The sequence below is a fragment of the Kryptolebias marmoratus genome, linkage group LG3 (assembly GCF_001649575.2).
Source record: "Kryptolebias marmoratus isolate JLee-2015 linkage group LG3, ASM164957v2, whole genome shotgun sequence".
NCBI classification, from domain to species: Eukaryota; Metazoa; Chordata; class Actinopteri; order Cyprinodontiformes; family Rivulidae; genus Kryptolebias; species Kryptolebias marmoratus.
The window spans coordinates 20,805,581-20,820,003 of record NC_051432.1 but is presented as its reverse complement, the minus strand read 5'-3'; the positions used below and the strand labels follow the sequence as shown (position 1 = coordinate 20,820,003).

General features: G+C 38.4%; 2 protein-coding genes across 2 annotated transcripts in view; one reads left to right on the top strand and one right to left on the bottom strand.

Annotated features, from left to right (window-relative positions):
- LOC108241435 (zeta-sarcoglycan) overlaps positions 1–8,520 on the bottom strand; it is a 271,208-nt gene extending 262,688 nt beyond the window's left edge. The window contains exon 1 of the mRNA XM_017425577.3: positions 8,364–8,520. Within this exon, the coding sequence (XP_017281066.1) occupies positions 8,364–8,402 (39 nt within the window). The 5' untranslated portion in view covers positions 8,403–8,520. The remainder of the gene's footprint in view (positions 1–8,363) is intronic.
- Positions 1–14,423, top strand: part of tusc3 (tumor suppressor candidate 3) — a 193,052-nt gene that overhangs the window by 118,930 nt on the left and 59,699 nt on the right. The window lies entirely within an intron of this gene.

Genomic DNA, 14,423 nt, shown 5'->3' with positions numbered 1-14,423 from the left:
ACCAACTTCACTCATATTTACCTACTTTAAAGGGCTAGTGCAGATTTTTGGAAATGAGATTCATTGAAAAACTATGCACAAAACATGTTCAATACATTCCTGCTCAATACATTCCTCTACCTCATGTTAAATAATATTGGTCAATAACCTTTTCACAGAATCCTACTTTAAAATATCTAAACTACGACTTTTGATATAAAATGACAAGTTTAAGAAACTTTTTCAGTGAAGCAAAACTATACGTACCTGTATATGTCAAGCAAACAATGAGACTTTATAGCTTGTGATTTTTGGATTAAGGCTTTTGCTGGGACATATTCTACAGCAGTGGCTCAATCACATAGGCTCTAGTGCTTCTACAGTAATGTATAAACCAATTTTATTTGCATTTTTAACCACTGTATATACTGTGTGACTACACATGCCCTTACAGGACTCATGAGTCTACATATTTCTCTCTCTCACTCTCACACAAACAAACATCAATGTGACTGCAGTGCAAGAGGGACGATGTAGTTACAGGAGTAGAACATAAAGTGGACAAACTATTCCCCCATGTCAGGGTTAGCAAATACTATAAATAAAAGTCACACAAAGAAAGAAACACACATTGTTTGTTACATGCGCACCCCGAGGCTTACAGAGGAATAACGGAGTAGCAGGTAACGAGGTGAAGCATCAGTCATTGTTAAGACTGATCGCTCATTAGGGAGCTTAAGGTTCCATGGCAACAGATGTGTGCTAGCGCGATTATTGGTGTGAGTAGTGATACGGGGCCAACGTACACAGTAAATACAACTGAGGCAAATTTATTTATGATTATTTCTGTACTTTTCTATGAACATAATGGGCTATATGATAACAGATGCACGCATCTTTCTCTGTAAGCCATTATTAGCAGTGAGTGATGGTCTGCTGTGCTGTGAGTGTGTCTCCATGTGTGTGTGTATAATTATTACAACAGTGTAGTGATGTGGACCCTGGAGCCTCCCCAGAGCCAAGTTCAACTCCATCATGTTTTCTCTCAGCTTTCAAAGCACCTCTGCATTCCACTCTCCCTTTGCTTCCCCAGGTATCTGCTCTGGAGCAGTGAATCTACACACCTCTCATGTCAATAATTTCTTCCCTGTGGGTTTGAAAAAGACTTCCATATCAGTATTTTTCACTCAGCGTATGCCCCGTTTGTCCCTGAAACATTTTGGATGCTTGAGTAAATTACACTTGATTCTAGTCAGCGCTCACCATGTAATTTTATGCAGAGTGTGCTTAGTTTGTGACACCATTTGCTTGAGGAATCCACTGGCAGCATTTATTGGGCTCTGTGAGACATAGGGCCAGTGACTTAATAAATAAATAAATTGGCCATGTTTAGCAAAAAAAGCTTATTAACCTTGGGTTGGATGCCTAAATTCTGTCAAGTTAGACTAACGAAGGTAAAAAAAAATGGCAGTCAAGTTTGCAAGATTTACAGCATTTTTCCCCGCATGACGCCTGTGCATGGCTTGACTTCTATAAGGTTTAGGGCCCTGAGCTGCTTCAATAAATTATAGTATCCAGCCTTTTTGTTGGATGACAGCCTGTTCCAGCTAGCCTCACATTTCTGCAAATAGGATTCAGATGTCACAATGGAAGACTTCTTTACAAAAACAGTATAATCAACACACCCTCATGTCCAACTTGTCAAATATAGCTCTTTTGTCAAAGCCAGAAGTGTCTCAGATACACAGGGTGTATTTTGATGTTGGTAAAGCACCAGTTGTGCCAATGTTTAAAAAAAGCAAACTACCTTACTAACCAAGTGTACCCATAAAACAAATGACAATGGTCAAACAAGTCACAAGACTTCAGTCCAGGAGGCCTCAATTTGACTCCAATATTTGTCCCCCTCTGTTTTTTTTCCTATATTTTTAGCTCTTCTTACTGTCCCAGTCCTTCAAGAGTCTTGTAAGACAGCATTCCATTCATTCATTTGGGTTTAGTCTCCAAAATATGTCCAGATGATTTGGTTTATTAATATATGGTTAGACCTGGGTCTGGGTTCGGAATTCTGTTACAGTAAATCTTCAGGGAAAATTTATGAAGAAAATATTGCAGAAAAACAGCTGACCACTTCTATTAATATAGTTTGTAGTAGCAATAAGTAGCCTAATAACGTACATGTCTATCAGTAAATTTAAAATCAGAGAAAGCTGTGACCCCCCAAAAAAACAATGAAGACTTAATTATTAAGAGTTTATTGAGTAACTTGTAAAGATACTGGAATAAAGGAATAAAAATGAATGTAGGCGTAGCTGAGACCCATCTTCAACACTTACTCCAAGAGCTAATAGCTTACACGAGACTTTAGTAAAAAAGTTTTGTATGCAGTGCAGTAGGTGAAATGCATTCCTTCAAAGAATGCCAGTTTCATTCTGTTGAGGACCAAAAGAAAATATCCCAATTGGTTATCAAGCAAAATGTAAATGGTTGATACATCCAGAGAGTACAACCAGAGTGTCACTACGTTTAATTTGCACTGTTATTACTTGTACAAATATGATTATAAACTTATAATAACAACAATATAAGTTTTATATCCATCTGTGTCTTTGTACACAATAAAACTGGTCAGATTTGCTTTCAGTCACCTCATTAAGTGGAGTTCATAGGAGAACAAAAAGAAATGCATATACATCCCCAAGTAATATTAAGGTGAGAGGGTTTAACAAAATAAATTGCTTTGCACTGCTGCTTAGAAAACATAAATATTCTCACAGAGATTAATATGTATTCACAGAGAGTTTAAACACTGGAAGTTAACATTTAAAAGGCCACCGGAAGCCCTATAGCTATTTAACCTTTAAACACTGCCACTTAAGAAGAACACACAGGTATGAACACACATAAATACAAGTAAAAAGTTATCCCAAGTATGCACATGCTATTATTAATATTGTCTGTTTTTAATACTAACAAATACACATAAATGCATACAAGCACACCCTGTCATGTAGTGGAAATAGTCTATTTGCAAGAAAAGGTAATTATTTGTAAAGCTGACAACTGGACTTGGCAAATTACCTTTAGTACTGTATCCTCATACCCCAGGCCGTGTGTAATAGTGTGTTTATTTGAATGGGTTTCAAAAGTTAAAAAAACAAACATGTAAACAGTATAAAACATTAAATTGTTTAGAGAAATCTCACCTCAGAGATTCTACAGAGAGGCTAAGAAATTGGAATTACAAGAAGTTTTACATTTGAAAAAGTACAACTGCAAATTGTTTAGATATTGTTTTTTTAGTATCTATTAGCACATTATAAATTAAAATGTTATATTATTTTTTCTGACTCTTGACTGAAATGAAACGGTGGAAGAATTTTTTGCCAACTCAGGGCATCACCTCAGTTTATCATGATGTCTTGTCAGTTATTGGCAAATCACTTAATAAATTATCAGTATCATAATTCAAGGTTTCTTAAAAAGTTACCTTGAAGTGACAAGCTGTTAGGCCCCACCACAGTTTTCTCAGTTAATTGTATTCATTTTCCATGTATAAGACAAATATAGACGTTGGACAAATATTGACATGTCAGCAATGTGTGGTCCCATCCCACAGGTTGAAAAACTGCCATGTAGACAAATTCACATGCAAACATCAATACTATCATTTGGCAACCAAGAAAGACTTTGACATTAATTCAGTGCAGCACTCAGTTAGCCTGATGCACCACAGCATATCTGTTATGGATTTGAAAATGAAATGTGCATGCATGCAAATGTTTGGGAGTTTTCCAATTTAATAAGAATAAAGTTTATTTGGCTCAAAGTGAGGCAGCTACTTTTCAAATTGTGCAGCTGTCTCACTGACAGCTTTAACAAACATGACTGTCAGCACATTATAGTGTATTTCACATTGGTACAAATTAAGTCTTCACTTCATGTGTATGTGTTTTTTCAGCTTGTACCATAGTTTAACAGACCTGATGATACATAAATGACAAATTGTGCTTGCCTGAAGGTTAGAGAAGCATGCTTGGGGGCTGGCTGGCTTAAATGAATGAATAATGTTCTCCCATCCCTCAGCAGCTACTTTTGAAGTGCCCTTGGAAAAGGCACTGAACCTCCAATTGCTCAGATTGAGCTGCTCAGTGGCCAGAAATGCAAAACTGTGACTTTACTGGATGGTTACCAAATGGAGTTGAATGAAAGAATGCCACAATGGCGGGAAAACATCCCCTCTGAAAATGCTTGTTCATTCTTGCTGAATCTAGATGCTTTCTCAAAACAGTTCCACAAAATTGTCGCAAAGAGCAGTCTGTTTGAGCTGGCCATGTGCCACATACACGAGAGCTTTCAGAAATGAAGCAAGCTTCACAGAACCAAAAGAGGCGTGGAGCAAAACTCAGCTGCGCTGACGCTGAACACCATACATTAAATGTATGACAGATGTCTCCCACATACCATTTTGAAAACATGATGAATTAACTTAGTTTAGCAATATTTGTGTTTAACCAAATTCTCAAAGCTGTTGTTAGATGTTGACAGATTTGAGATTTTCTTTGGCTAATGCCGATCTTAAGAAATCTGATGGCCAATATACAACACCAATTCTAATTTATTTTTTGGTCAATATATATTTTCCATTTCACAAAATATAACAATATTTTTTTAATTTAAAAAACAACGTATATTTACCAGCCCTCAGAAGAACTTGTACACTTAAAAATATTACACAGAAGAGCAATCTTGCTTTAAAAAAATAATTATGGGCTAAAGTAAGCTTGTTGTAGCAGCTGCTGCTGCATCTTCATTTTCCTACTTGGAATTTTTTAAAGTATGTTCAGGTATAAGTGATTGACAATGTTTTAAAAATGTGGCCAATATTGGCTGATTAATTGGTCTATCTCTAGTTGCCATGTGTCATCAGCAAGCTTTTCCTCAGTAATGAATCTGTTTATTGGTTAGGCTTTTAAATCCTGAGACCAGGTAGTTGCACAGACCGTGTGTCATCTCTGCATCACATGTGCCACTTACCTTTTCACATGTTGACTGTTACAACTCTGACACTACAGTATCTCACTTAACGGATCAAAGGTAAAGTGGCAGTGGGTTGTCTTTAACCCCATTCCGCCTTGGTCCATTCAGAAATCATTCAGACTAGAAGACATTTTAGTCCCGGATTGAAGCGTTTTGTGAAAGTACCTTATACTTTAGATTATTTTGCAAACCACTTTGGTGGGTAACGAATCTAAACTTTAGACTTCAGCTCTATTCAGAAAGAGTACTTGGCCTGCACAGTGTTGGAAGAATTTAATTACTGCTTCTAAATGAAAAACACTATTGGCTAAGCCAACTATCAGGTAGGGTTTCTGCTGTAAAATTATAATTGAAGTTTCTTGTTGTTTGCAATACGTTTGACAGCCACAATGAATCTTGAACACAATTTTTATGCTTTTTATTATTATAGTGACACAATATTTTAAATATATTCTGTTACACAACCAAACTTAAACTAGTTTTTACTCTTTCTCAATGAATGCACTGTTACAAGCCTCTGATCTGGAGGGTCAAATTCAATCTGACCGCCTTTATTATACTGCATATAATTTATAGTGCAGCTATTACTAAAGATCAATAGCACTTAAACTGCTCCATTGATATTGAAACCTGCTCTGATTTACAAGCACAGAGGTCTTTGGTCAAATCCAGACAACACACATGAATGAACAAATAATATTTGGTCAGTGCCTTCCAAATGTTTAAGTGATGTCCTTGTGTTTCTTATTTTTAGGCTTGTCCTTTGAGACCCACACTTAACACACTCAAACACCAGATAAACATTTAAATAAGTGAAAGGAAGTGACTTCACTTTTTCAAGACTTAAAATCCAGCTGGCTAGCAAACCGGCAAACACACTCAGACACGCACATGCACCCATAGTTGGCTATATCGAAGAGAGTTTTTAAAGTAGTGGGTTGTAAATTATTGGTTCAAACCATTTTAGATAAACATGTCGACACCCACCCAAACAAGTCCACACACACCCCTGACCCTCACTACAAACAGAGAACACTGGAGGACACAGTGTGTGTTTGCATTAGAGTGCCAGCTACCGATGCACTAGAACCTTGGGGATTATCAGTTCAGCCAAAGATATGACACCAGGTCCTCAGGAAATAACCGGCAGATGGATGGAGAAATGGACTACCAGTAGAGACTGGAATTGTTTTAGACATAATGGGCTGGGTGATGCACAAATATTGCCAAGATTGAAATTTGATTACAGACTATCATGTGCTGTCACTTGGGGAGGGGTCAAGTAGAGGGCAGCAGGCCAGCCAACAAAAGTGTCTGACTTTAACTTCTGGAGAAATTAAGAGGGGGTGTCATCTTATTATCTCTCAGCCAAAAAGGACTGCAGTCCATTTCTCAACTTAACATATAGTGATGCTTTGTTACAGACATGCAAGATTTTAAAAGGCTTTCGTATACTAAAACACTAACTTTTTCTCATTTTGATATCTTTGAGGGTTTGTTTGCTATCTGTTTATCTGGGATTGAATATTTCCTTTACCAGTGACAAAGGTTTATTCCATTTTTTATATTTAAACTGAGTTGAACTCAGCTGAAACTTAGCAAATTCAACTGCATGCGGAGATTTACTAAGTGGCTAGTTTTCATGATGATGGCTGGCACCTGGACTTTGAATGAGCCATTGATTTGTTGTCCAAGCAATATATGATTACCTGTCATGCTTGCTTTTTTAAACTCTATTTTCTGCAGTAAAAGAAATGCTGTAGTGAAGCATAAAATGAAAAAGAATAAGAAGATGAACATACTTTAGATTTGTTTTTATTCTAACAATATATTGTAGGATATACAAACTTTCTTATAATAATATAATTTCTTATATAATAATGAGAAGGGGCATTTTATTCGTTAATTCTTTAGGTATGGGACCACCAACATCTATTTAAGCTAGGGAGCTTTTCATGTACCACAGGAGATTTTTTTTTTTTTACCATGGTTTAATTGGGGATCACTTCTATTCTAACTACATCATTAAGAATATCACATTTACAGAAACACATGAATAAGCTTTAGATATGTTTTGTCTAAAGCAAATTTAATGCTACAGATAATGGCTATTGCTTTTATACACTTCAGTATACTCAAACATGAGCTAAGTCTTTGAATTTTCTTTTCTGAGAATAAAACTTTCTGCAGCCTAAAGCCTGTAAATTAGACTAAAAAGACCTTTGCACTTGCACAATTCTGTGGGTCAAATTCATTGGCTAACAGGTAAGGTCATTTTTAAATCAGAATGCCAATTTCCATCTTTTAAACCTCTGACCAGCCACTAAAGTCAAAGTCAATTTGGAGCTCTGCGTCAGCGCAACATCAAGGTCCCCTCTCTCAGATACATGGTCACATAAAATGCAGCTTGAAATGTCAAACCTCTGGGGATTTTCAGCAATTTGCTCATTTAATTTTAATGCTGTTTAAAAAATACAGCAGCATTATACAGAAAACAGACATTCCCCACATCCAATTGTTCCTCGAATTGTATCCTAAACTCTGCATTGTACATTAGACTTCCAGGACACATGTGGCATGCTCACTCAAAAAAGCAACATCTGCTGTAGGTGATTCTGACTTATAACGAGTTAGACCTATTATTTTGTTTCTGAGGGAAACTGGTTTCACTATGTCAACAATACATGAGACTGATTTTAGATGGATCTAAGTAAAAACAGCTGAAACAGAGAAGCTGTGTAAGCAACAACTCAGTTCTTCCACTGTACACTCACTCTCAGGAGCAGATTTAAGCACAGGTAGAATTTTTATTTCTCTCTTGGCAATCACTTTTAGAGATATTTTGCAAAAAACGGGAAATTATCGGGAAGAACTGCAGAGAACAGGAACAGAGTAGCATCGTCATCTCTTCTCTTTCTCTGTCTCCCCTGAGAAACCCCCCAGCACAGTAGATACAGCACAGCCGGGCAAATCGGTCCGCTTACCGAGGATCCCACTTATGCCCACAAGTCCCAAAGAAACAAAATCACAGACTCCATCCAGTCTTTCTTGACCCACATTACAAGGCACATGCAGAAACAGAGCAGCAAAGGTTGCCTCATGGCGTTCAGAGTCCAATTTCCCTCCCAGCATCCAAAAGCCAAATGGTCACCCATGCAGACCCAGCCAGCTTCCCAAGCTTCACCCCTTCACCATCAGTCACTCAGCTGTGAATGAATCCAACCGGCCACCAGAGACAACCCATCAGTCACCCATCAGGTCAGCCAGCATGCCACCCATCCACAGGGGCTCTGTCACTCACTCTACGGGAGCAGTTTGGCGCCTTCAGCCTGTGAGCGTCTTACCTTGAGCGCTTCAATGTCCAAAGACGTCGACCGGTCCATGACTGACGCCGAAGAGCCAGCAAATCAAACCGGAGTCCCACGGGCGGAAAGGAAAAGCGATTAGAAGCGAAAACCCTCCTTTTAAAAAGTTGGAGAGCTCTCTAGAGTCCCAAACTCTGCTGCAGCATCATCTCCCCCCCACCCACCCACCCCCTGGGTTGCTGTCAGGATTAGGTTGTTAATATTCCAGTAGGGCGACGGATTTTCTCAGTTTCGAGCCTCCCGGTGGGGCGCTTGGTAAAATCAGGACTCCACACCATGGAAGTCCCTCCACACATCCGACCCCAGGTCTGTCCGAGCAGGAGATGGGAGAGAAAAAAAAAACAAAGAAAAAAAATAGAAAAGAATAAATAGAAAGTAAAGCCAACTAGCCGTGCGTAATGCCTCACGCAGCGGCTTTTGCGCACTTGACGATCATCAGATTGTTACATCTGAGTGAGAAACATCCCCCACACACACACATACACACACACTCCCCCTCCTTCTCTCTGCTGGAATGAAGCCGAGATTCAGGCTCTCCCTTTCAGTCCGTCAGCGGATAGATGCCGTTATATCCGGGAGAAATGGAACAGGGGTGCTGCGTGTCTGCTCTTACGGCGGGATGGAAAAAAACGGAGAGAAAAGGTCCGGATGAGAGAGATGATAGTCAGTCTATAGCCTGGGCGACTTCCATGCGGCAAACCGCCAGAGATATCAACTCCCCCCAGAAAGAGAAGGGGAAGAGAGAGAGACGGAGGGAGGAAGGGATGGAGGGAGGGAAGGAGAGAGAGATGAGGGGGTGAGGGGTGAGGGGAGGATAAACCTGCTGGGAGAAATGCTGAAGAGAGGAGACCGGGAGAGCTGAGGAGTGAAGGAAGGAAGGTTGCTGTATATTATTTCAGTGACTGGCATCCCGGTGTGTGTGTGCGCGTGTGTGTAGGGGGGTGCGCGCGTGTGCGTGAGGCTGGGAGGGGGTGCGCTCTAATCAAGTAGATGAATCGACAATGCTGCTTTGCCACTGATGTCAAGAGGGAGATTTAAATGCAGAGACTGTTGGAGAGGGCTGTTGCAGAAAGTCTATACTGCCTGCGTGCGCATGCAAGCGCGCGCACAAGCAACGTATAGGTAGCTTCATTATTATTATTATCGTCATTAATATTATTATTATTATCATTATTATTGTTGTTGTTGTTTCAGAAATAATTTGCTGAAGCAACAAAGTGACCCTTGAACCGCGATCAAGCTCTAATAGTAATATTTGGAAACTGATGAAGATTGATCACCTTTGATCCAACAACAAAACTTCCCTTTTATTCCGGGTGCAAGCTGTCCCAGTCTCCTTCTGCTGCATAATAAAGTGTCGCCGCCTGCCGACCACCAGGCCCCTTTTTTTCATTATCTTTAACACGCCGTTTGAAAAATGTGTGTGAGGAGGTGCGGGGATAACAAGCGGGGAGAAAAGAAGTGGGGATATGAGACGAAAAGACGGGACCAAAGTAGGTAGAGAAGATGAAGAAGAAGAGAAACACAAGATTGGAAAGTGTGGTGAAAACAGGATGAAAGAGGAAAAAGAGAGGACAAGAGGAGGAAAACCTGATGAAAATAAACAATAGGCTATAGGGGCAGTGGAAGGGAGGAAAACAAGGGAAATGAGAGCTAGTTTATGGGGGGACGAAAATGAAAGCATTTTTACCATGAAAATAAGAAAATGTCTTACATTTGCCAGCCCCTATTTTATTAAAGAAGTGGTTCTGAAACTAAAATTCAGCAGTGACCTCAGCATCACCATGCTCCTTTAATTACACTTCAGCCAACCATAATCTGCTCATCTTTTTTTATTTTTTGTCCTGTTACTGCCACTCTGGGTGCACCATACTCAAGACTGGTGCTCTCCAGCTCTTTGGTTGTATCCAGGATGCATGAAAACCTGAGCCCTTTCTGCATGTTGAAATAAATTAACTCTTTGCTTTCTGTGTCTCTGTTTTTACCACTCGATGGTCAGTAGAAAACTAACCTGTAGTTGGACTATCCAGAGGTTTTGAATTCTCAGTAAATCTAATCACATACAAGAGTTATGTACTTTTATTAAATTCAATACAATCTGTATCATATAGGTGCCACTTTTATTATTTTTTGTTTGTTTTGAGCATGCATATGATGGCAAGTGGTAGTGGAGAGGACTCCAGAACACCCGATGAACCAGACTCAGAAAGAGCGTTTCGAGTGGTTTGATGTTGAGAGGACAGCACAGAAACAGATAATTAAAGAAGCACAGAATTACCTGCTACCTGCTAAAGCAAATAGTCCAAGAGTAGAGAATCAGCCTACGGATGGTTCCACACAGCCTTTAACTGTATAACTAAAATGATAATTTAGAGAAGTTGAGCTACTTCTTTTCTTCTACAGGAATTACTTAAACTAAGCTTATATTCTGATTTTGGGTTGTGGGAAAGCTGGTTCACATCGCAGCCGTCATTACGCAGGAGGAAGGGTGCATCCTGGACAGGTCACCAGTCTAAAACCTCCATAGGCAATTGCTCTAAACAGTCAGGTTTGTTGAAATATTATCAGTATACTTTCCATTACTATGAAGTTTTAAAAGTTTGAAGTGCAAAAGGTCGTCATTCAACTTCCTGAAGTCGCCTGAGGTAGCGATGCATCCATTTATACATTTGCGCTGCCAAACTTGACGAACACGCTCAACAGGCAGACTCATACAAATGATTTTTTCCTTCCTTGTCTTTACCTCTCCTTCTTTGTTTCACCCACACATACACATGCGCACACACTATCTGAGCCATAGGCTGAGTATTAGAAACACTGAAATGTTTGTTGACATTATTTTGAGGAATCATTTATTTTCTGCTCCTCCCCTTGATAGACCAAGTCTTTTCTTTCTTTACTTTTTAGATACAGGCCTTTTGTTGTTGCTGTTATTGTTTTTACATCTGCATCATTTTCTCCATCCATTTTTATTCTAAGAGTCCCACTACCTCCTGTTACATTTTTAGTCTTTTAGTGCCCTTTTAATACCTTGTTACCCATGCCTCTCTCCTGTTTTTTTTCTTCCTGCCACTGTCACCCCTCCCCGCTTCTTTTCTATGAACTTTGTGCTGTCCGGCAATTAATATTTCTTTTCTTGGCACATGTTATTTTTAATAAGGAAGTATTTGACCTGAGATGTGGACACTCAGTGGTGAAGTACTTGAAATTACATCATCTATATTTTCCCCCCTCTGTCTCGTTTGCCTCGAGTCACAATAGGCAATTTCTGAATTGTTGATAGAAACACATGAGAAACTTTATATAAAATATATTTTTTTATATTTTTCCACATTTTACACTTGCTGATCTTTAAAGGGCTTTTTCACTTTACTTGCAGTACAGCAGTCTCCTTTTATGAATGAAAGTTTACCTACCCAACCATAAAGAATAAAGTGTCTGTGAAGTGGCAGTAGATGAGCTTAGTATATATCTCCATCTTTTTTCGTCTCCTACTATTCTCTCCTTCTAAAATGATTCTGTAGGTGGAGAGCTCTTTTTATCTTTAATGCAAAATGCAACTATTTTACTCACTGCAAAGAAAACTAAAAGGAGAATCACAGGATTTTGCTTATCTACAGCACAAAATTAGCATCAGATGTTCATTTTTGTGTACCCTATAAGTCACAAAACACACCCCAGGCACACTTCCATTTTGATTGATTATAACATTTTTGTTTTTACAACCAGTCTTAAAAGGTGACATGCTACTACTTCACTGACAGTTTTGCTATTTATTTTACAAGTCAACAGTTGATATAACTGGAAATACTGTAGATAAACTACATAACTTGCTTATGAGTTCTGGATCAGTCTTATAATAAAGCTCTAAGTGAAGGCTCTGAAAGCATATTTTTAATTAAACACAATATTATTTAACAAAAAATATACCCAGCAATTCAACTTGGAGACACATTTGTAGTTCCAATAACTTCAAGGTATCATTGTCTGCATGACCTTTAACTATTTTTTATATCATTGCAAAGAATATTTGACTTACTCTTCTTCAGTATTGATTCTGTACATTTAGGTTTGTGGGCATTTTCTGCACAGATCTTTTCAAAGCCCAGCATCACATTTCAGTCCAATTTATTGGTCTGAGATTTGATTGGGTGTTTGCAACTCTTCAGTTCTCTCTGACTTTATGTGCAACTGCTCAGTTTGTTGGTGCTTTTGAGATCAGTTTCTTGTACAAAGAAATGTAGCAGTCCAATCAGCAGTCCAACAGATGACTTCACATTTAATGGAAGGATACTTTTTATACATAAGAGTTGATTCACTGGCTTCAAGCAGGTCTTGTGACTCCAAGCCCAACCTATCTACACTTGACCACCATGCTTGACAGTAGGTGTGCAGAATTTCTGCCAATCTGTTGTATTTGACTTTCAGCAAATGTATCGCTGTATATTGTAACCACACATCTTCACTTTGGTATTGTTTGTTCAAAGGACATCGTTCCAGAATTTTTCTTTTTTATTTGGTTTGTTAAAATGAACATTTTCAAACCAAAGCTCTGATGTGCAAATACATTGTACATTTTAACACTCCTACATGAGCAAACTTGATTTCTTTATTATTATTATACTGTTATGAATTTAAACGTATAACATTTTTCTGAGGCCTATGTGCTCCTCTGCATTTCTAGCAGCCCTGCACATTCTGAACTTGGAGTAAACCTGCTACTCCTAAAAAGACTGGCAGCTGTGCATAATGTATTCCACTTGTGAATAACATGTTACACTTTAGAATAATGAACTTATTATTTAAAAATTGCCCCTTACCACTTCCAAGACTGATGGGCGTCAACGATGGCTCTCTATAGCTCATTGGTAATGTTTTTGCTCCTTGAGTTAAACGATGCCTGAATACTCCAGATCAGGAAACTGACAGTTTTTCTGCTTGTACAGAGGGGCTCACACTCATTACTGAGATAGGTTAATCAAAGGCATTTGACTGACTCTACCTGGCTGCTATCTACTTAACGTTCTCATTGAACCATGGTGTGGCTGCGACTCAGCGGTCATTTTCCAGATAAATGTCAGTTACTGTACGAATCTCTTTATTCCACATAAACTATGACTCTAAATGTACAAGCCACACAAACTTGATTCTGGTTGTCTTATGCTTTACACAACTGAGTTATTGCTTTTATAACTTAATCAAGGTGATTCTGTACATCTTTGTTTAAAAAATAAACAAAATAAAAAGATATATCAGCATTTACCTATGGCTGTTTATTCATTACTGACAGCTATGTATAGAAGTCTGAAAAAGTCCTGACAGAGCAATCAGCAGTGCAGTGTGTATAATTAGAACAACTTGAAAAGCCTCATTGCTACATTATAATCATGCAAAGCAAGTCCATGGGAATTATTTCACAGCTTAGCCCAGAAAGGCTGAGAATGTTTTTATGATTGAGCTGCTATAGAGTGAATGAATTGTGGTTTAACAAGACTGAAACATGTACTGATTGTTTCATGGTGCATTGCCTTTATTATCCCAACATAGGTTTCATTTCATCAGTATGGTGTGTGTGGGGTGGGGTGGGGGGTGGGGTTGAGGGATGCTAGAGACAGAAAAGGAGAGAGAAACAAAAGAAAGTTTACACAAAAAGACCAAGAATACTAGTTACCATGTTCTGCCTATTGTGTGCTTGTCTTTGAATCACTTCTTTTTACTTAAAAAGTACTACTTTCACAGTGTTTTTTTTTTGTCCCTTTCTGATTTTATATAAAGTATTTCATACGCTCCATCAGTTATGATTTTTAGGTGCTTTGATGAAAGAAGAATAAAGGAAAATTACTATTTAATCTAAGATAAATAAGAAAATAGCGCACTTTTTGCCACACAGTGTGACAACTACAGGTGCTGGTCATAAAATTAGAATATCATGAAAAAGTAGATTGATTTCAGTAATTCCATTTAAAAAGTGAAACTTGTATATTATATTCATACATTACATACAAACTCATATATTTCAAATGTTTATTTAGTTTAATT